General features: G+C 38.3%; 1 protein-coding gene across 1 annotated transcript; it reads right to left on the reverse strand.

The window, feature by feature from the left end:
• Window positions 1-348: 348 nt before the first annotated feature.
• Window positions 349-22,143, reverse strand: LOC133634956 (tRNA modification GTPase GTPBP3, mitochondrial-like). Its single transcript, XM_062027620.1, is given in 12 exon segments — window positions 349-911; window positions 2,268-2,451; window positions 2,533-2,663; window positions 7,263-7,428; window positions 10,959-11,102; window positions 11,947-12,019; window positions 17,381-17,498; window positions 18,282-18,366; window positions 19,142-19,228; window positions 20,316-20,554; window positions 20,556-20,579; window positions 22,118-22,143. Coding segments are annotated over 12 exon segments (1,509 nt in total). The 3' UTR covers window positions 349-679.
• Between the last annotated feature and the right edge of the window lie 1,228 nt (window positions 22,144-23,371).

Raw genomic sequence — 23,371 nt, forward strand, 5'->3', positions numbered from 1 at the left:
AGAAAATGCATAACATTTATATTTTAATCCGCAATGTGGTGAGACTGCAATATTTGAGCACAAAGTGGCGTGGGACAACTAATAATTATTTAATTATTCATTTTCACCACAGGTGCCCTTTTTTTCTGGCTATATCACCTTCCCCCCCAAAATGTTTGTGCACGTACCTGATTACTAATATAACATGCACATAAAATACAAGTAAATTCAAAGTTCATAAGCAGCAGAATATGAAGGAATGGTTATCAACTGATGCTTTCAGCTACTGGTAATGTTCAAAGAAAATCTGATTCTTTAATCGGTCAGCACATAATATAATCATTAAACAAGACAAGTACACGTTTGACTTGAATAGAATGCTGTATTTCATACGGGATGAGAACAGAAAAGCATGTTCCGATTGAACAAAATAGAATTCCGAGTGTGTGACCTTGCACTGCTGTAAATTTAGTTTGAAAGTACCCAAGGGCCTAATATCCACCTATCACAGGCTGTGACATTGTTTTTTTGAAACATGGATTGTGTTCTTTATAGACCACAAAGCCTGGCATGGTACCAAGCTTCTATGCCTTTACTTCCCTCTAGCAGTAACAAGAATGCAGCTCACTTGAATATCTTAAGTATGATTATTATTATTATTGCTGAATGACTTACTCACATGGAGCTACAGTCCTCTTGACTATTTGCCAATGCAGAAGTCTTTGAAGATGATATCCAGGATCTCCTCCGGTCCGATCTTTCCAGTGATCCGGCCCAGGCTGGTGAGCGCCAATCGGACGCCCTCTGCTGCCAGAGCGAGGTCGAGGTCACGGTATCGCTGGTACTGATCCAGGGCGGCGACACAGTGTTGCAGGTGGGCCCTGTGGCGTGCCTGGGTCAGGGTGGGGGCATCAGACAGGGGATTTCCACACCTAAACGGAAGGAAGTTTGATATCAAGCTGGGGCAATATGTGACTTTTTTTCTTTTTTTTTTTAAATCCTCTATTTATAACACGGGAAAATATATTTATTTACCTCATGCAGGGAGCACATCTATTTATACAACATGCCCAATATCCTCAAATAGTTGCTGTGTTTTAATTAATCGAAGGAATTTAAATTAAATTGGTCCTGTTTGCTATTAAAGGAGAACTGCACTTTTTTGGAATTTTGTCGTTATATACGACAAAAACACTTATGTCTTTTTTTATGCATTTTAAATCGTATATAAACACTAGCAAACGTCAGCTAACAATGGACCTAATGGGAGTCACTCTATTCCCTCTGAAAAACATCCAAAAGCCTCCATCATTGTTTTACGTACATGCTGTTAAGTACAGTCGCGATCAAAAGTTTACAAACACATAATGTCATGAACATAATGTCATGGCTGTCTTGAGTTTCCAATAATGTCTACAACTCTTATTTTTTTGTGATAGAGTGATTGGAGCACATACTTGTTGGTCACAAAAAACATCCATGAAGTTTGGTTCTTTTATTAAATTATTATGGATCTGCTGAAAATGTGACCAAATCTGCTGGGTCAAAAGTATACATACAGCAATGTTAATATTCGGTTACATGTCCCTTGGCAAGTTTCACTGCAATAAGGCGCTTTTGGTAGCCATCCACAAGCTTCTGGTTGAATTTTTGACCACTCCTCTTGACAAAAATTGTTGCAGTTCAGCTAAATTTGTTGGTTTTCTGACTTGGACTTGTTTCTTCAGCATTGTCCACACGTTTAAGTCAAGACTTTTGGAATGCCATTCTAAAACCTTAATTCTAGTCTGATTTAGCCATTCCTTTACCACTTTTGACATGTGTTTGGGGTCATTGCCCTGTTGGAACACCCAACTGCGCCCAAGACCCAACCTCCAATGAATTTGGAGGTTATCCTCCTTTTTCATTATGGCACTGCTGAAAATAGTTTGTCTGTGTTAGAGATTATAATGACAATATCGCTAATACTTGGTTAATATTCAGGTCACGAGCTGTAAATGGAGCATTGTTGGCGGTTTTTCGATGTCTTTTTAGACAGCTTTATGGCCAGAATAGTTTCTCCCATTAGCTGCATTGTGAGCCACCTCGTACTTGCCATATTTGAGTTAGAATGCATAAAATAACAAACATATTTGTTCTTGTCTTACATAGGGATTGTGAATGATAGGCAAAACTCCCTTTGAAAAAGTTAGCCTTTAGTTTTTGATTTGTGTTTCTTAATCAACACCAGCATTCATTTTAGGCATTTTTGGGAACACAACACATTGAAATCAATACTGCAGACTCACAGTGTCTTGACTCGGTTGTGCAGCGTTGTGAGGAAGGCTTGAAGTCCTTCATTAGTGTGACAGGACATCACACACACAGGAAGCCCAGAGACGCAGCCCAGCTCCTTTTTCAGCATTTGTCCCTGCTCCTCAGGCAGCAGGTCCACCTTATTCAGGACAAGAAGGCACCTGTCAGACTGTAATGCTGGATGCAAAAAGGAAGGGAAATGGGAATTAATCACATAATGTCTATAAAATGTAGAACTAGTCTATTTGGATACTGTACCGATGTGAATGTGCTCCTGAGTGGACAGGACACTTCCCAAGTGGTCCTGAAGAAAGGCTGCAGCTTGCTGGACATCCATGGGGAGGCAACTGCAATCGACGACCACCAAAGTCAGGTCTGCTTGCTCAACTCTGGAGAAAACAAAGACAACACAGCTTTCTAAAATGAATTGCTACACTATCAACAAAAAACATTGTCCACAGAAACAGTATATTTATTAACGTATTAGCAAAAGTATACCTCCTAATTGTATAAACCATACCATCTTCAGCGTTCTGTACATATGCATGTAAGTAGCTTTATATTGTCTTCAAAAGTGTCCAATAAGACCAGAAATAGTTGCTTAAGTCGTCATTTTTCTGACGGAGAATCTAAAGGGGTCTGAATACTTGCTAAATATGCTAAGTTGGCAACACTGATCCTTCCTGCTGCATCTTCTTATTCTCTGGCAGACCATGGCGTAAGAGCAGTGTTAAAAAGCAGAGTTACCATGCCATCTACTCAACAAAGTTGGAACTAGGCTAGCAACGATTTAAACGATTTTAGAAAATATTTGATTTTTATTGCGTTTATATTCTTACGGCCTAACACGGACCTGGCCCTATGGTTAAAAAACACTGCCTTATACATTAATATAACATTTACATCAATCTAAGTTTAGACGACAAGTACACAATGGATATATGTACTACGGTACCATATCAAGGGACTATTACCGGTATATAAAAAGATGTTAAAGTGTAAATTGACAATCTTATTGCGTTTATATTCTTACGGCCTAACACGGACCTGGCCCTATGGTTAAAAAACACTGCCTTATACATTAATATAACATTTACATCAATCTAAGTTTAGATGACAAGTACACAATGGATATATGTACTACGGTACCATATCAAGGGACTATTACCGGTATATAAAAATATGTTAAAGTGTAAATTGACAATCTTTTGCAGTAGTGATAAAAGTACATAAAAACACTCAATTGTATTAATTTAACATATGATAGTAAATGCTATTAACTAACCACATTCTGTTCTGCAGTAATGTAGGAAGAAGGGGTAAAATGTAAAAAAAGCCAAACATACCATAAATACTTTATATTTACTATATACATACACTATAGTTCATTTACAATGTTTTAAACTTGAAAATACAACATTTAAAATCAGGCACTATGAATGAATCTTGGAAAAAAACAGACTTTGGCTGCATGTATTTGTTCTGAATTTTAAAAAAAGAGTCTTGTTTTAGTTGAAGCCTGCTGAATAATCTCTTTAGGTTTGTCCAGTGAATTCATACCAGTCAATTCGTATTTCAATTTAAAATAAATTCCACAGGAACTATATTTTCCAAGGTTGCTTCCTTTGAGCATCCGCCAGCCCAAGCAGCAGCAGCAACGGCAGCAGCGGATGCTTGTACTTACCACATCCTTCCTGTAGTGACCCAGGTCACAAGTGTCTGACCTGGGCATGCACACAAAGTTTTTCTATACAACGCAAACTGCACGCCCTTCCTACACAAACTGCAGCTTCCCTCAACATAAATACTAAAAATAGCTTTACTGTCTTATTTGTCTTTAGATGACATTATTTTTTTATTTAGTTTGTCAGGCTTGTCTCTCGAGGTGGCAGAGGCTTGAAATGAAATGCAAATGTTATTTTATATAATAGACTGTTACCAGGGAAAATATTAGTGGGAAAACCAAGTCCAGCAAAAGCTGATTTGTTTAGGAAATAAAATATAATTAAAGAAACCATTTTACGGTAATGTATTTAAAAGCAGCATTGTAATTGAATTTGTGTCGAGATAACAGCTTACCATACTGATCGTACACAGAACATTATTGAGTTAATTTAGAATGTATATTTTTGGTTTGCTTTCGTAATTTGAAGGTTAAAAATGCATATGTGGCGATGTGGATTTATTTTAAAGTCTGCCATAGGGATTTATTACATCACAGATTTTTTCATTTGTTATAAAATGTTTGCCCTAAATTATGAATTTTTAAGCATTCAAATGGCTGAATGCATAAAAACCTCAAAACTACAGTAGTACTGGCCATAGAGAAGACCAAATCAATCACAGCCTGCTGTTAAGTATCGTGGCCACTGATTGGTTAAGTCGCAGGAACCATTACTATATTGGATTAAAAGAGTGTCAAGGTGACTTAAGGCCGTTACTTCATGTCTCGGGCTATAATAATGTTGAAAAACATATTTTGAAGGTAGTTAACAGTTTTATATGTTCTAGTTATGGAAATATCATTAATGATTTCAACTTCAAGGAAATTAATTAATTACGGTTAAGTCCGTATCCATTAAACAGCAACTAACGAGGACGACTGTATAAGAATTAATTTTTGTCTCATCAGACCAGAGAATTTAGTTTCTCATGATCTGAGAGTCTTTCAGGTGCATTTTGGCCAACTTTTAACTCAGACATGGTGTCCGCTTGGCCATACAGTGATTGGTGAATTGCTGCAGAGATTGGTGGATTGCTGCACAGATGGTTGTCCTTCTGGAATGTTTTCCTCTCTCCACAGAGAAGCTGTAGCTCTGACAGAGTGACCATCGGGTTCTTGGTCACCTCCCTGACTAGACTAAGACGAATGCAGCAATGTACAGAGACATCCTGGATGAAAACCAACACTTCCCATCCAACCTGATGGAGCTTGAGAGGTTCTTCAAAGAGGAATGGGCTAAACTGCCCAAAGATAGGTGTCCCAAGCTTGTGGCATCCTATTCAAAAAGGCTGTAATTGCTGCCAAAGGTGCATCAACAAAGTATTGAGCAAAAGCTGTGAATACTTATGTACATGTGATATTTTATTTTTAATAAAGCTGAAAAATGTAAAAAAAAAAAAAAAAACATTTTCACATTGTCTTTATGGGATATTGTCTGTAGAATTTTGAGGACCAAATAAAGGAATTCCATTTTGAAATAAGGATGTAACATAATAAAAAGTAGAAAAAGTGAAGCTCTTTGAATACTTTCCGGATGCACTGTATGTCTGGGACATGACAAACAGCAACAGAGCACTAACTCTTATTAATCTACTTGTTACTCTCCTGTTAATATCTGCTAACTTTCTGCTGTAACGTGGTTCCAACTCCACTTCTGTTCAAGTGAACTAATCAGTAACTTATTCTTCTGTTATTTTAAGCTCGCTTAGCGTTAATATGTTTCCTTAACGTCTGCTGCTCTTTTGCTCGACATGTCGCATTTTAGCCTCTTTCTCCAGTTCCACGGTGATATTAAAACCTGTTAGGAATGTAGTTTATTTGCCACAAAGGAGGTGAATTTTGAGGGGCCGCTTTGCACTGCGTATGGACATACACTAACAGTTAACAGTAGCTGCTAGCACTATCATCGTCTTTCAACAAAAGGACCATGCTGCAAGGTATGAGCCAAAAATGATCATTTTGTTTTGTTCATCATTGAAAGGCATTGATTGGCATCTGGCAATCACAGAAATTGGCCAATAATAATCTGTAACCGATTGATTGGAACACCACTAGTGGCATCTTTTTCCTCAGTGCACGGCCATCTTATCTTGACGCAAGGTAAATGACGTCAACGTATTCACGTCATTGATGACGTCGACTTAGTCGACGAATCATTCCAGCCATAAATATAGGTGTCGATTTGCCCTTTTCTTGCCATGACCTGCCATGTTCCCTACAATGCTGCCTCCATAAATAACGTTATAGACACTTCTGATTGGCTAGAATTGCCATACATACCAAAGTCTATAAAAATGGGAGCCATTACCTCCCTGCTTGGCACTCAGCACCAAGGGTTGGAATTGGGGGTTAAATCACCAAAATGATTCCCGCGTGCGGCACCGCTGCTGCCCACTGCTCCCCTCACCTCCCAGGGCGTGATCAAGGGTGATGGGTCAAATGCAGAGAATAATTTCGACACACCTAGTGTGTGTGTGACAATCATTGGTACTTTAACTTTTTAACATTACCCATTGTTGCCTTTACAAGGGGACATAATTTGTATTAGATGATGCAGACATGTGGATGGAGATGTTTTAACACCTTATAAAAGTATCAGTGTTCTGTGGACATGGCCCGACATAAAAGCATGTATCACTCTTCTCAACGAGCATCAAGTGCTTCTCTGCACCCCTCCCCCATCTAAAAGCACTCACAGGATACTCTGTATTTGTGACATCTGGAACAAAATGACCCCCAAAAAGCCGCAGAAGAAAGTTGATTTGTAGTTCTTACTATATTTATTTAGATTTGTATATATTTCCTTTACTTGCAAATGCGTTGTGGCCGATTATGCAAATTTGACAACTACTCGCTGGTGAGTGTCATCTAGTTAGCCAAGGATTAAGTGGTGATGACGGCTGTAACAAACAATGCTATTCTTCCTCGGTGTAAACAGGGGAAGCGGCTGTCAGTAAATGTCTCGCGATGTGTCCATTCTCTATGCAATGTTGTAAATACATCAAGGAAAGGTACCTCTTCAGTATACAACCTCCCGGGAGTGTTGTTTCCATGTATTTATATCCATGGCTCAGCAATAATACAAGTTGTGCCAGTTAGAAAGCCGTCTGACACATATAGGTTGATGCACAGAGGAAGAGCGATGACTTATTTCTTCCTTTCTTTGTTCACATCGGCTGTGGGTCTCAGAGCTAATTTGTTCTGTCACCTGCTAGGGACATAAGGACAACCTACAGTATGAGCTGTAACGTAAACATTTTACTACCTTTCACGAGCTCGACGGACCCCCTCTCGCTCAACCAGGTCCACACAGTCTCTGAGGCCAGCTGTGTCACTCAAGAGTACAGGAAAGCCGCCGATGTCCAGAGACGTCTCTACTACATCCCTGGTGGTTCCAGCAATGGGGGACACAATAGCTGCAGGTCTCCGGCCTGGATTAAAAAAAAGATTTGAATAAAGCACATATGCTTTCCAACTTCCTCGCTGTGCTCTCAGTTCTAATGTCACAACCATAGTGCATGTTTCCTTGTAGAAGCACCTTTTGCTTTAATTGCACATTTAGTGCTTTTTTGGCGGGATGGCATTCAGCTGGGCACATCCTGACGTGGCAACATATTTTATATTCATTTGATTTCATTGTCTAAATTCAAAGTTTGCAGTTTGCTGGACTGGCTATGGGACAATTACACTGATTACCTTACTGCGTTATGTTTTTTAATGCATATTAAATAAATATTCCAGAATTGATTTGACTGTGGGAACTACTTTTTCTCTTTAACAAGACATTTTTCGTCACCAATGGCAAGGTGACTATCAAAAGACTAATCAGAACAGGAAACTATGACACCTTCTGACAAATAGACCTATTATTGTAATAGGAAGCTCTGAGGAGACTAAGCAAGACCCCACTCGGGTTAGTTTATACAACACGCGGTTCTAAATGCTTTCAGGATACAATATGCCAAACAGATACAGACTTGCAATATAAACAACACATGTGTAATAAGATATACATAAGGAGGGGATACTAGGCTAATGATAAGAAATTCATAATGGCTCGAAAGGAAGGCAGTGGTGCATGTTTGCAGGTAACAACGTTTGTACTGTACGTGTAAAACATACTGTATGTACCGTAAAGTTGTTTCTATATATAAACTGGCATACAGCATATGTCAGCTGTATGACCACCCGAACAATCTAATATGTAGCAACAATTATGACTTTACAAATGCAATACAATGTTCAGTTTTGACTGACATGCTAATTGTGGTTCTAGTTTGCAAAAATCATTCTGAGAGCTATTTGTATTATGCGGTATTATGCGGTCACTCTTACGGAAGACAAATACAAGATTAAAAAATATTCACTAATTGACTAATTTGGCACAACCCGTTCACCCTTGCTCTTGAGCAGCTGCTCTCCCATCGCACGTCCCTCCAGTGCTACCGTGTGTGAATGTAGCTACCTGTAATTCTGCGTCTTAGCTGCTGGTATGCCAGAGAATAAGACAACCTAGCAGAAGGGATCCGTGTTGCCAACTTAGGGACTTTGTCGCTATATTTAGCAAGGATTCAGACCCCTGTAGATTTACTAACAACAAATCCGACAACTTTCTAGTCCTACTGATACTTTTAGAGAAAGTGTGTAACACTCTTCTCAACAAGCAGCCGATCCGTCTTGCTAATGACTTTAAAACAAAAACACAAAAAGAGGCAACAAAAGAAAGTTCATTTGTATTTCTAAACTAATTTATTTTGCTCACTTTTTGTCCCTCACACAAAAATTACATTAAGTTTGAAACCAGACTGCAGTATGTAGTATCCAATAGCCGCATTAAAAACTAAATTTAAAAAGTTAAAAAAAAAAATAAAAAAAAAACTGTGTAGCCAGATTAACATAAACCAGGCAATAGATAAGTAAAGAACCAAACTGAAAAAAAAAAGACCAAACTAAACAAAAAGACAAATTGAGTGACTATGTATTTAACAATTTAACACATGATACACATTTGAAAAGGTATTAATTGGATGTTTGTTATTTGGACAAAAATGCGGTTAGCATTAACATAACAATTGTAGATGCTAACATGTCCTCACATGTGTTTGAATAAAACATTTGTTATGCAAGTCAAACATAAAATATGTTGTTAGTTCTCAAAATAAACTTTTACCTTGTTCTGCTTGTTTGCTGCTCTTAAATATGCAGGCTGAGTTCTGGTAATGTGCTGCATTATTGATGCAGTACTATTGTGAAATGCCAGCTCTGTTTAGCAGTGCAAACATTTCATCACAATGTCGGTCTTTTTCAGTTTTAAATCACAATGTTTTTCTTTTTCTGTTTTAAATCATTAATTTAATGTCAAGTGTATTTTACTCATCAAAAAAATCATCTAAGCAACATAATAACAAAGCTTTTTTCTAATCGAATTAATCAATTTGATCAATGCTCTAGAATAATACACTTTATTTTTTACTCTGACATTTATTCAAATCATACATTATAAATACGCCTTAAATTGATGTGGCCCTAATCAGTGTATCCATTCTAGTATTGTAATGTATGTGTGCTGTGATGCATGTAAAAGCAATCAAACGAGGTGTGCTTATCAAAAATGTTGCTGATCATGGACAAATTCTACCTTCTTTCTCTGCAAATAATGTTAGTGTTCCAAAGACATACTTTTGTGATAAAAAAAAAAATGTTTTATGCATCAATGTAATTGTATTATTCACTCATGGTGTTAGAGCAGGGGTGGGCAATTAATTTTTACCGGGGGCCGCATGAGCAACCCGAGCACTGCTGGAGGGCCACATCGACAATATTTCAATTAAATTTTGCTCAATATTATTTTTGATATATACCGTAAGATAAATAATAATAATAATAATAATAATAATTAATAATAATAGTAACACTTCAACATAGTGTGTGTAACAGCATTCCATGACTAATATAAATAAATTAACATTAATAATAAATGACAGTAAAATAAGCACACGTACGACTGAGGAGTCATAGTGTAACTTTGTGTGGTGTTTGAGTTGTCCGACTTTTTGTGTGGCCATAAACGCACCAGTGGTTTAGTGGTATGCGTGTTGGTGACAGATGACAAGTTGGTTTTGGCCTGGTTTGTACGGCAGAAAATGACTAGTTTTTCGAGATAGTAGTGTTTTACTCATGTTTTTGGTGTGGTTATGTCCGAATATAAACAATTTTGCTCAATAAAGTGATCGATATAATTCCTGTCCTCGAAGCATCTCGATAGACGTTACAATAATTGAACAGTGTTCAATTGAACGGTGTTGACGAACACCGTTAGGGCCGCTTGTTGTCACTGTCACTCAAAGTTGCATTGCAAAATTACACAGAATAAATGTGCTTATTTTGTTTAGAATTCAGATGGGATTTGATTTGGTGCGCGGCATATATTTGCTGTGCGCAGCGGACGCTTGAGCAGTGCGCAATTGCGCAGGCACACACCTTAGAGGGAACGTTGCTTGGCAGTCCATGTCTTGTTGAAAACACGCCATTCGTCATCAACTTTTCTTTTTTTAGCGTCTCGGGTGTAAACCGTGCATCACTTGTCGCTGCATGTGCACCTTCACTCGCAGGTTACACACGGACACACGCCCATAAATAATACTTTTCAAAATAAAAGCAGCACAGTTGTATTGCGCGCACGACATTGATGTTTTTTCAACTTTATTTTGTAATTTGTGATTGCAGCTGTTCACATTCACTCACAATCACGCACACACCCACACGGAACTAATACAAATAACGATTTTCAAAACAAAAGCAGCACCGTTGTATTGCACACTCGACATAGATACTTTTTTAAATGTATTTTGTAATTTATAATTGGCCTCACGCGGGCCGGACAGGGACGCACAAAGGGCCGGATGCGGCCCGTGGGCCGCAGAATGCCCAGGTCTGTGTTAGAGTGTGCTGCTTGTCTTACACAGCATGTTGAGGAGGCTGCTTTTCCCAGCATTGGTGGCTCCTGCGATGACCACCTGCACACCGCTACGTAGTCGTTCGCCCCTCCTCTCGTCCTGTAGGTGTCGCTCCATCTCGCCTTGCAGATCACGGACCATTGCGTCAACTGTGTGGGTGGAAAACATAGGAACAGGACATGACGGAGGTATCATGCTCAACTTTACCTCTTGGTCCACTTTTCTAATCTAACAAAAAAAGACATTGTTTGTTTCGGGAAACATCTGGCTCACAGCAACTTTTTCCTATGTAACTTACAGGAAAATTCATAAAAAATTATTTTTCATTTTCAAGATACTGCAGCATATTCATCGTCCATAATTTACATTAATTAAACCGGTGTGCAGTAGCAACAAACTTAGTACAAAAAACTTTTGTCCTGCATGCCTGCGCGTGCAAACGGAAGGAATTTGTGCCAGGCTTACTATTTTAAAATATGAAGTCTATTATTATTTGCACCTCTGAGGCGTGAGCCAACATTCCGTGCCACCAAAACAAATAAGAGTTCCCAGGCTGTATTGTGTCGAAACTTGACAACATCTGAGGGCTCGAAAAAACTGTGCCAGTGCCAGACAGCAGGCGACAGACTCTGGGGAGACATCCCTCATACACACGACACACAAATACACACTTGGAAAACTTGTGTAGAGACACGGTGCTGCTGACCGTACTATTCCTGTGAGCCCTGTGGCAGGTTGCCCCTTTGAAGGCAAGACAAATGCCTCCACTGTCCCGCTGCTCTTCTTTCCATACTTCCTAAAAGGAAACTGTCTTTTGAACAGTTTGATGTCCACGGCATCTCCCTGTGGCGCAGAAAACGCACACGATGGCCAGTTAAATGACCAAACAGGAAAGCCAGCCTGACTTCTCTCTCCGAGAGACCTCGGACCCTCGCACCTTCCTCTGAACCTCTCGGGGGACTGTCTTCTTTTTTCTTTAAAGCGTATACATACCTTTGTTTAAGACTCCATCCTCAATGAGCTCATCCTCACTGAAGTCTATGAAGGCTTCCACATGGGCAAGACACTGTAGAGACATGGCGGGGGCATCAGTAAGCATTTGTGGAACCCACTGACCTCAGCTTAAAAAAGTCCAAGTCTCTACCAAATTGAAACGAAACATCGGTCACTAAATTGAGGTAAGAGTAAAGCTCCACCATTTTTTGAAAAGGGTCATCTCCTGATTACCACAAATGTCCTTAGTGATAACCACTGTTAAGAAAATTACTTTAAAAAAGTAATCAATTACATTTACTCGTTACTTTCCCAAGAAAGTGAGTGAATTACTAACGGAATTATTATTTAATAGATAAGGGTATAATGGTATTGTAGATACCGCAGACTTTCGATTTCAAAGTCTTCACAACAATACTGTGAAGACTGACGGTAACAAACACAAACTTGGTGTGTAGTTTTTTTTCAGGCGCTTTAGCGTTGGCCTGGGCTGAAAATAAACTACATCTACCAGAATCCTCTGCGCAGCGCAGGGCGCCAAGTAAGGTGCTTGGGACATTTCCTAAAATATGTCATGAAAATGTATCCATAACTGTTTAAGTTGCGTTGCCAACAAACAACCCTGGCGGAGGTAAGAAAGTCAGCGTTCTGCAAAGCAATGCGTGCCACTTTCGTCTCCAGCTTTTCCAAGGCGACACCGAGCCAGCCGGTCACGTCGCACCGCACAGAAGTAATTACCAAAAAAAAAAAGTTAAATGCGGGAAATATGAGGAAACTGGAAAAACTACTTGATAAATCCTCAATCCATCTATCCATTTTTCCGCCGCTTGTCACAGGATGTCGCAAGCGTGCTCGAGCCTATCCAGCTGCACTTGGGTGGAAGGCAGCGTACACCTTGGACAAGTCGCCACCTTATAAACTGTCATCCAAAAAAGATATTTGAAGCCAGCGAAGCCAAACATCAGTTTGTGAGGTATTTGCATTATTAAAAGTTAAATTGTTGGTTAACTTTTCTGAGAAACAGCATATTCCAGACTTACATAATCATGTACACTTCTCAACGCAACTAACTTTTTTAAAATATTTGCTTGAAACAGTGGCTGTCCATGCACAATTATTTGTAGCTAAAAACGTATGTTTCTAGTAATAAATATGATTAGAACATATTGTCATTATGTTTGTGTTTAGTTACAGTAAGTGTGTTTACTTTACCCTAAACATTCCTGCCACTTCATTTTACACACATTAACATTTTTAAGTATTTTTTTTTGGACGAATACCACAATGGTATACACAAGGGAGATTGGACTGCCATCTCCGTGTTGGGGAGGAGATCTTGTCCCAAGTGCAAGAGTTCAAGTACCTTGGAGTCTTGTTCAAGAGTGAGGGAAGAGTGGGTTATGATATTGACAGGCGGATCAGTGCGCCATCTGCAGTGATGCGGACCCTTTATTGTTCCATCGTGGTGAAGAAAGAGCTGAGTCGGAAGGCAAAACTCTTACTTTACCGGTTGATCTACGTTCCAATCCTCACAAGCTTTGGGTTATGACCGAAAGGACAAGATCACGGGTACAAGCGGCCGAAATTAGTTTCCTCCGTCGAGAGATAAGGTGAGGAGCTCTGTCATTCGGGAGGAACTCAGAGTGAAGCCGCTGCTCCTATACATCAAGAGGAGCCAGATGAGGTGGGTTGTGTGTTTAGGGCACATCTGACCGACAGGGGGCCAAGAGGAAGACCCAGGACACGGTGGAAAGAGACTATGTCTCCCAGCTGGCCAGGGAACGCCTCGGGATCCCCCAGGAGGAGCTGGACAAAGTGGCTGGGGAGAGGGAAGTCTGGGCTTCTCTGCTTAGGCTGCTGCGCCGCGACCCAACCTCGGATAAGCGGAAGAAGATGGAAGGATATACCACAATAATATCGTACCGTGGCCGTAATACCGTGATAATATCGTACCGTGACATTTGATACAGTTACATCCCTATTAATAGTTGTAATTCATTACTAGAGAAAGTCATTACAAGGGAAAGTAATTAATGCATTAACATTTTTTTTAACTTTCATCTATCTGGTATATGCAGTTGAGAGCTGTTTCATGAGAGAAGAGTGCATGAGTGTGTGCTTTTAAAAGACGTTGCCTGTTGCCAAGTAAATGTTGACATCAGCAAGTGCACGCTCATTGGCTGTTTTAGCTCAGTATTGGTAGTCTGCAGACTGGGCAGAGTTTGTTGACAGCAGCGGCTGTGGAATATTTTTACTGATAGTTAATAAAGCGATTCAACATGTGTCAGTGGCTGTGTCTCTCCTTGTCCACAAACAGGTTAGTGTAGGATTTTTATTGTTGATGATTGTCACTGTATTGAATGTTATTATAATGTTATTATTCCTCACGGCGTAGTAGCAGCGCTCGTGTGTGTGTGGTGTTTGCCACTTGCACTAGTAAAGAGCTACTTCCTGAAGTGAATTTGCTGGGATTCTAAAGTTGTCTTGTCTACATCTAAAGTAGCGTGCCACATTACATTAAATGTATCGGTAACGGCGTTGTAACTTACATAAAAATTAGATTACTCGTTACTAAAAAAACTAATGGTGTTAGTAACGCTGTTTTTATTTAATGCCGTTTTTCCCAACATTGCTGATAACAGACAGAAAAAGTTATTTTGATGTAAAATCTCAATCTCACTCTGGTGAAATAATTCACTTTACATTATTTCTTATTCTTATGTTCCAATGTCACGGAACAGATTGCGTTCAACTTTGGAGGTTACAAGGTAAATTGTGTGTAGATTGTAGTGACAGACCAGTGTAATGTTAACAAAAAGTCATCAGATGACAGGTAGATAATTGAGCAACGGATGAACACTTGCAAAAATTGTTCATTTATACAGCAAGTACTCAAGAATAGAAAGCAAAAAGTGAAATAGAACATATTCCAAGGCTTGTTTTGGAAGAAAAATCCAGATGAAAGAAAAACACTTCCACCATACCACAAATCAGTATCTTGATTAGCATTGTAGAACACAGACAATAGTAGTATAGCTGAACAAAAACAGGAAGGCTCATATTCTCATACTCAAATCCATACACACATGCAAGAACGTGCCAATGGTTAAAAAAAGTTGCATTGTTTGTCGAAATAAGGTTTCAGCAAGAGCTTCGCACAGTCTACTACTGATGATTTATTGCAATCCCAAAAGCCTGAGATCAAAATAAACAACTCTGCTACTGAGAAAGTTGCAGAGAAACAGCTCTGGGAATTTCTTAAGGAAGAACACCTTGTGGACCTGTTGGTCGCAGCTGGTGCATTATTATTGCACAATCACAGGATGCCTTGGCCGGCATCCATGAAGATCTTCCAGATAGCGCAAGCGATTTTATAGGTTAATTCGAGTTTTTTGTTGCAGACGATTTAAAAAATAAAAAATCCATGTTTTTCCTTCTCTTTCTGCTGCGTTTTATTTTTCGCCCCCATGAGCTTCTGTAGCCCTCGCCAGCCCCTTGCATCCTTAGCGGAGTTCCACAAGTCTGGCATAACATGGCTAATGCTAACGAGAGCGAGACGTTTGTTCTAAAGAAAGAAAGTGTTTAACTTGTCAGTGCTTTAAAATTGCGGCAACAGGCATGGAACAAGTGACTGCTTGCTGCAAAGTTTCTTTAAAAAAAGACAGCACCACATCGAACTTACTCCAGCATCAAGCCGAATTGGGGAAATGCAACTCTTTACGAAGCAAACAAGAACGCAACAACTAACAACAAACTTCACCTTAAAAGCAGCGTACTGTGGCAAAATAATTTACACAAGGTACCAAGTATGGTGATAAAAGGAGAACAATGCACAGAGCGATCACAAAAGCAGTCGCTCTGCAGCAAACAGGACCGCTCGTACACGCGTGTGCTGCTGCAAAACGCTCGTGGAATTATACCGTATATAATCGTCAATATATTAATATATTACATGTGCAATAAAGTGTACATTGTCTTTAATATCAGTAAACACTAACAAGGAGCCCAGCATATCCTTAATTGAAAAGCCTGCGTTTATCCACTTACTGTAATGTGCAGTAATCTCAATGTTTTACTTGCATACAATGTACAATACTACATTTTTATTTCCAGTAGTTAATTTTTTCCAAACAGAAGTTTTAAGTTTGCACTTTATTGATCTGACTGATTTTAATTACTATTTAATGATTATTGATATCTTTTTATTGATTTATTGGAGTTTATTTGCATGCAATGTGCAATGCTAAATTTTTTCCAGAAGTATTTTATTTAAGCAGAAGTATAGCATCCCAGAAGAAGCGCTTAATAGTTTTCAAAAATTTTTGCATAAAAAGTACAATTTATATCTGGTCTAAAAAGAAAAAAATTATACCAATTAGCATTTTGCTAAGAGTAAGACGCAGTGTCATTTCAAACTAAGTTTTTGATCAAATAAAAGCAAAACTTGTTTTAAAATATCTGTGTCATTTTTAGTCATTGGTTTCTTTAAAAAGTAGGGGAAAACATCATAAATCAAACTTTTTTTGTGTAAAAATTGTAATTTGAATGTTTTGGTAAAAAATCTGAGATTTTATTTTTAGGCCATATCTCCCAGACCTATTTAAAGGTAAATCTACATTTAACACATTTATTTGTGGTCTAGACCATATGAATTGAATATGCTTTGATGTAAATGTTGCATAAACTTTGCTCCAGTCACATTTATAACCCGTTTTCTGCATATATTTGCAAACAGTTTGTGTGTGGAGGTGTTCCCTTCAGATTGCGACTGAAACCCTCCACCTCATCCTCTCCAAAAGTATTATTTATCTTATGAAAATGTTTAAAATATATCTTGAAGACGAACACCACCGTTATTTTTTCCCCCCGACACAGTCAAAAATAGACTTCATAAACAGTATGTAGATTCACCGGTCATATTGGGTACACAATGCGGCATCAAAAAAAAAATGCATTTACCAGCACATCACTGCACATCGGTGCTATTGTGCACATGCTACGATTAGATGAAAATAACATTATCCTACCTTCTCGCTTGTGTTTTCTCGAAACAATTAAAACGTGCGATGGGGGCATCTTTTTCTTCTGAGTTTAGTGGCTAATCTAATTTCATACTGGCCGATGTTGACAAGAAATTCCTGTGCAAAATGTCGTTGACAAATAAACACGCAAATATTTATTTTATAGACAATAGAGCAGGCGGGATGGCATGAAACGAAAAGGACATTCAGTGGTTCACTTTGAGCCCCCTTTGGAAGCATGGGTTATTGTACTTCAAGCAGCACCGTCAATTTATCACATCATCTACATGTAGCCAAAAGATCTGCAGCAACTGTGTGAACCTAATGCCTATCATGTCAATATGGGCTAAAACATCTAATTATTGTTTCCAGCTTTTTTTATCAATCTATGCCAGTGAACAAAGCCAACTTACTCTTTTCAGTCTGTGACTCCAGTCCTGATTGAGACGACCGAGTTCTCCTGACATTTGCCTAAGTGCCTGTCTCCTCTGGGCCTCTGTCTCAGCGTGGATCAGATCCCCGAGTCCACTCCACCTTCAAGAAGCATACATTTGACAGTGAACCGGTGGACAATAAAGACTTCACAAAAATGTGCACACTTTTGGGCTGAGAGAAAACTGCTTTGGGGTTTCCATAGTTATAACTTGTTTTAATTACATTAACATACTTTCAGTTACGCTTATTTATCTTGAGCGTAATATGACCTTACTCAGATTAAGTCCTCTAACATGTTAACATAAACGTCACTGGAATATTCTTTAAGAACCATCCGAGTAGCAAACGTATCTTACTTGGAATATGCATTGGATAATATTGCTTTTTAGCCACTACCTGTTCGCTATCGCGCATTAACACATTACAACACACTTGGTATGCCAAAAAAAAGGACGGCATTCTCGCCATATTCAAAAGGCCTCTCGATACTATTTTCAAAAAAGCGACTTGCAAAAAATCTACAGGAGCTATTTGGAGACTCTAATATCAAAAAGCACGTATTGCACTTTTCAAAGAGCACTGCTGTACGCAATAGGCCTTTCCTGATATAGAAGCACTGACGGGAGGCTCCATCTTGTAATATTAAAAAATCCAGTTTTAAAAATTTTTAGTTTGTTTGTATTTCTCAACATTTTTATTTTGCTATTTCATCTTTTTCATCACTTTCTTTTTAATTGACTCGCGGCCAATTTTGCACATTTGACCATGTCTTTATATTTGATTTAAACATTGATAAAAAATATAAACGGTCTTATGAGTTTGAGAATGTCTTACCCAGTATATTTTTGCACAACGGTTTCCAGGTTTTTTATTTGACCTACCTCCGTCAGGTCAAGTTTCCCTGCTTGAAAGCTCTTCGCCGTGAACTCCCCAGCCTCAGCAGGCCTCATGCCAGGCACGCTTCCTAAGAAACAAACACACATGCGACAAAAAACACATGATAAAAATGGATGTACCTTACACACAAAAAATCAGAGACGATCAATTGTACGGTGAAGTCTCAGGTAGTCTTCACATGAACCGATTCTCCAAAGGAGAGGTACTGTTTGAATAGTTTTTTACTTTTACTTATATTCATTATCAAGAGAGCAAAACTGTAAAACAATTCTGGTCTTCACAAAGAAGCAAAATGTCATATAGTAAATGTTTTTTGTTGAAACATAAATTGATACAAAGCTCTTTTCTCAGAGCACCTGTGTTCTGACTGGTGAGTGTCCTTCAAATCAGTGGTCCCCAACCTTTTTGTAGCTGTGGACCGGTCAACGCTTGAAAATTGTCCCACGGACCGGGGGGGACAAATTATTATATATATATATATATTTTTTTTAATAAAGAAATACAATCATGTGTGCTTACGGACTGTATCCCTGCAGACTGTATTGATCTATATTGATATATAATGTATATATTGTGTTTTTTATGTTGATTTTTTAAATGTCTTGTGCGGCCCGGTACCCAATCGGTTGGGGACCACTGCTTCAAATGATGCAATACTGCTCTCTACAGCACCAAAGAAGGAAATGCAATGAGTTGCTAAAACCTGAAAAGGCCCAACTGAAGCATGTTAAGTCACGCTAACCTCCTGTCACAAAAGTCACATGCTGTAATATATAATGTCTGGATAAATTAACAGTAAAGTTATAGCAGAGTATATTATCTAAATGTAAATGTAAACATACCGAGTGCCTGTAGGACAGCAGCAGTAACAGCAGGACCTCCATGGATGTGAAACTCAACACTGTCCTCTCCAGTAAAACTGTGGGGGGCTAAAGTCATGAACAGAAAAGACACAACATTTATAAAACCCTCTATCGTGTAAATACCATACAACAGGGCTACTCAAGTGGCGGCCTGGGGGCTAAATCAAGCCCGGAATGACACCATACCTGCCAGAGTTCAGTTTAAAACTTTGGAGACAAACATTTTTCAGAAAACTCCTAAAAATACTAGTGTGCTTCTGCTGTATAGAGGAACTTGGACCTGTAACTGTAAACACTTGTACAGATCTCTTGCATTGACATTTTAACCTTGCTAGTAAACATAGAACACTGCGGTCCAATCTTGTGGTTACATAACTGAGGTGTCCCTCAAGGCACCCTTTAAGTCCCTCTCCTTTTTGGCAGTTACACACTTTTTTGGTAATGTGATTTATGTAACTAATATGTTGCTGTCGCTTGTTTACTTCAGAGGCAGCCAGTAGTCATTTGCTCAAATTCTTTAGTTATGCTGGTGTTGTTCCTCAAGGTTCCATTTTAGGACCTCTCATTTTCATCATTTGGACTAATCAACTGGTCCAAGTTCCGTTCAAAATCTATGTGATAGATTCAAAGTTTGGCAGAAGATTTTACAAACACTTTTTAGAATAACTTTTAAAATCAGCAGAGCGCTCCTGTAACTCTGACAAATTAAATAAACTCCCCAGTCCTTAGCTTACTGGGAAATATGGTACCCAAACCAATTTAGTTGAATATCCCTGCCATACAGTAATTACAGCAGGAGTAAGTTTGATTCATAATCCAAAAATGTATCCCAAACAGTGCTGAAACAATTACTCTCTCTCTCTTCAGCCCAATATGTTGTTGATAAAATACATTTATTTTAATAAGCATCAATAATATTATGTTATGATATATAATGGTAGGGGAAACACAGTATTCTGGTGTAATTGTCTGATACTGTATACGATATTGGAAAGTGGTATAAGTTACTGATAGTACGAATTACAAGTACTGTATAATTAGAAGATAATTGTATGAGGCTAAAATTGCCAATCAAGACTTCAGTGCATTAAAAACATACTGTTTTTGATACATCATTTGTAATCTGACGATAAAGATGTAGTATTTGAATCACCTGGGAACCAAAGGACAAGGCCACGGTCCAGCACCTCTTCAGAGTGAGGATGCTTGATGCTCCTTAATAAGGCAGTGCGTGGAGCAGGCAGCCTGCGTGTATGGCCGGCCATACATCTAAGAGCTGTGGTGGATGCGGGTCCACTGATGCGGACCACAGCGACTCCACACTTTCCATGGCCAGATGATAATGCAAAGATTGTTTCAGCATCTACCAGTGAAGTAGGGACTCTATCACAACAGGTGTCTGAAGAGAGGAGTCCATCTGCTGGAAGGAAGGCATAGGGAGATTATTACATATCAATGATGTAAAAAAAAATACAGTATATAATACAAAATGTATGAATTGCCTACTTAGGGATGTAACAATATTAAAATTGCATATGACAGTTATTGTAACCTAAATTATAACGGACGGTTGTCATCATCACAATATTGTTGAATGTGCTCTTAAAGTACTTATACGATACACTGAAATCTTTTAACCAAGTTTTATTTTAAATAAATCAATAAATAAGCAACATACACACCCAGACACTATACTTTCCTCGGCAGAATGTTAAAGTATCTTGTATTCATGTTAGCATTTAAGATAGCTAGCAATTAGCACGCTAGCTGCTTCCCTGGAAATTAGCAGTATCACTGTAGGTTTTGCAATGTCAGGTAATCAGTCATGGTCATCAAGCACTAGCAATTTTTGATTTACGCATATCTGAGGGAGGTGCCAAAAGGATTGGGGGGGGGGGGGGGGGGGAATCCCATGTATTTGTGCAGTTGCTCATCAGGTCAGAATATGTTTGTTTAGACTTGACTTCTAGTTGAGGTGTCTAAGAATTTTTGTTTTGTTTGTTTTTTTGTCTTGTCCAGCCACTCAGGCAAATCATATTGTTGATGTAGATGCCCAAATCTGCTGTACAGATTTACTTTACAAAAGAGAAGTGTGGCATACGGCTCTTGTTGCCTTATTTGTATTAAACTCTTATTAAATGGATTTATATTCATGTTTGGCACAACCAGACCAGAGCAGGAGGGGATAGAAAGAAGAAAAAAAGGAAGACAGAGGGGAAATTGTGCGGACAAGAAGAGAGACAACAACAACAGAACAACATCAGCAAATACAATATGTACAAATATGATACGAAAAATGATAGCAAGCAGTTAGTGAAGTAAATATAAACAACACAGAAATGACAATGAACATTATTACAACAGATGAAGCAATAAAAATACCATATAAAAAGCACTATTGATAATGAAAAATAATAATAATTACCTCTATTATCAACAATACATTGTTTCCAATGCAACTATACATATATGTAATGAAAACTTGCATTACAAAAGAAACAGATAAATGGAGGCCAAGAAAGAGAAGCGAACTATATTAACCTTGTAGATTTGTATAATAAAAAAAGGTTAAGCTTAATCAGTGTGCCGTGTTTTACCCAGTTTCCCCTAAGAGGAATGTTAATATATGTTTGATGAAACGTGATTATATGCATAAATGTATGTATATGTTATGTGCGTGTGGATATAGGTACCGTGAGTGTGTATGTATGTACTGTATTTGTGTATGTATGTGGGAGTGTATGTACCTATGTGTGCGCGTATGTATGTATATATGTATGAATAATTGTGTGTATTTGTATTTGTATGTACAATATATTGGTCTCTCAGTATGTGCGGCAACCAAAATACGGCCCCAGCCACCCAGAGAACCCAACCCAAAACAGCACGAACAAGGGACAGCCGGCCCCACGCAGTCAAGCCGGCCAGCGACAGGACCCCCAGAACCGGGCCCACCGTGCCGCCTGGCAGGCCAGCGACATGCCATAGACAGACGCGCCCAGCAGAGGACAAGGCCCGGGAGAAGCAGGGGACAGCCAGCCCCCAAGCCAACGAGAGACCATACCCCACACGGGCAGAAAAGCGGGACGGCCCCTGCCCCGGTAATGATGTTTAGATGTCAATAAACATATAGAAAAAAATCAAAGCCGCCTAGTGCACAATTTACAAAAAAATAGGAAAGAAGAGGAGAAACAGGTCAGAGATAAAGGTATGGCTCTATTTCACCACTTCAGCTATACATCATACTGTATTATGGAATGAATAGCATTAATTAGTTATTTGGGAGCTATATGTTTTTGGTATACACCACTTGGACAAATATGCAATGTGTTATGTTGTTAACTGTTTCAATACGTGTGCAATGTATGCAATTCCACTTGTCCTTTCACATTTTATTTTGGTATTTTTATATAAAACTGTGTGCATATCCTATCTCTATTAATACTTTTGTATTATTTAAATATATGTATATATATATATCAATCCACCAATTTTCTACCGCTTGTCCCTTACACATATACACACACACACACACACACACACAAACACATTATATATATATATATATATATATATATATATATATATATATATATATATATATATATATTAGGGCTGCAACTAACAACTAATTGATAATCGATTAATCTGTCGATTATTACTTCGATTAATCGATTAATATCGGATAGAAGAGAAAAACTACATTTCTATCCTTTCCAGTATTTTATTGAAGAAAAAAAAACAGCATACTGGCACCATATTATTTTGATTATTGTTTCTCAGCTGTTTGTACATGTTGCAGTTATAATAAAGGTTTATTTAAAAAATTAAAATAAAATAAAAATTCAAAAAATAAAATAAAATAGAAATTTAAATAAAAGTAGCCTCTGCGCATGCGCATAGCATACATCCAACGAATCGATGACTAAATGAATCGCAACTATTTTTCTAATCGATTTTAATCGATTAGGTTGTTGCAGCCCTAGTATATACATATATATATATATATATATACATATATATATATATATACATATATATATATTATATATATATAGATATATATAATATATATTATATTATATATATATATAATCGAGGTTTCTGTGGTTTATCTGTTATACAGTGCTCAATACCGGGGTAGAGCGGAATATACGTTAGGTCAGGAAAAAACATCCCTACAAGCCTGTTTCGCAGGTTTCCCTGCTC

Source organism: Entelurus aequoreus, linkage group LG19 (assembly GCF_033978785.1).
Source record: "Entelurus aequoreus isolate RoL-2023_Sb linkage group LG19, RoL_Eaeq_v1.1, whole genome shotgun sequence".
Classification (NCBI taxonomy): Eukaryota; Metazoa; Chordata; class Actinopteri; order Syngnathiformes; family Syngnathidae; genus Entelurus; species Entelurus aequoreus.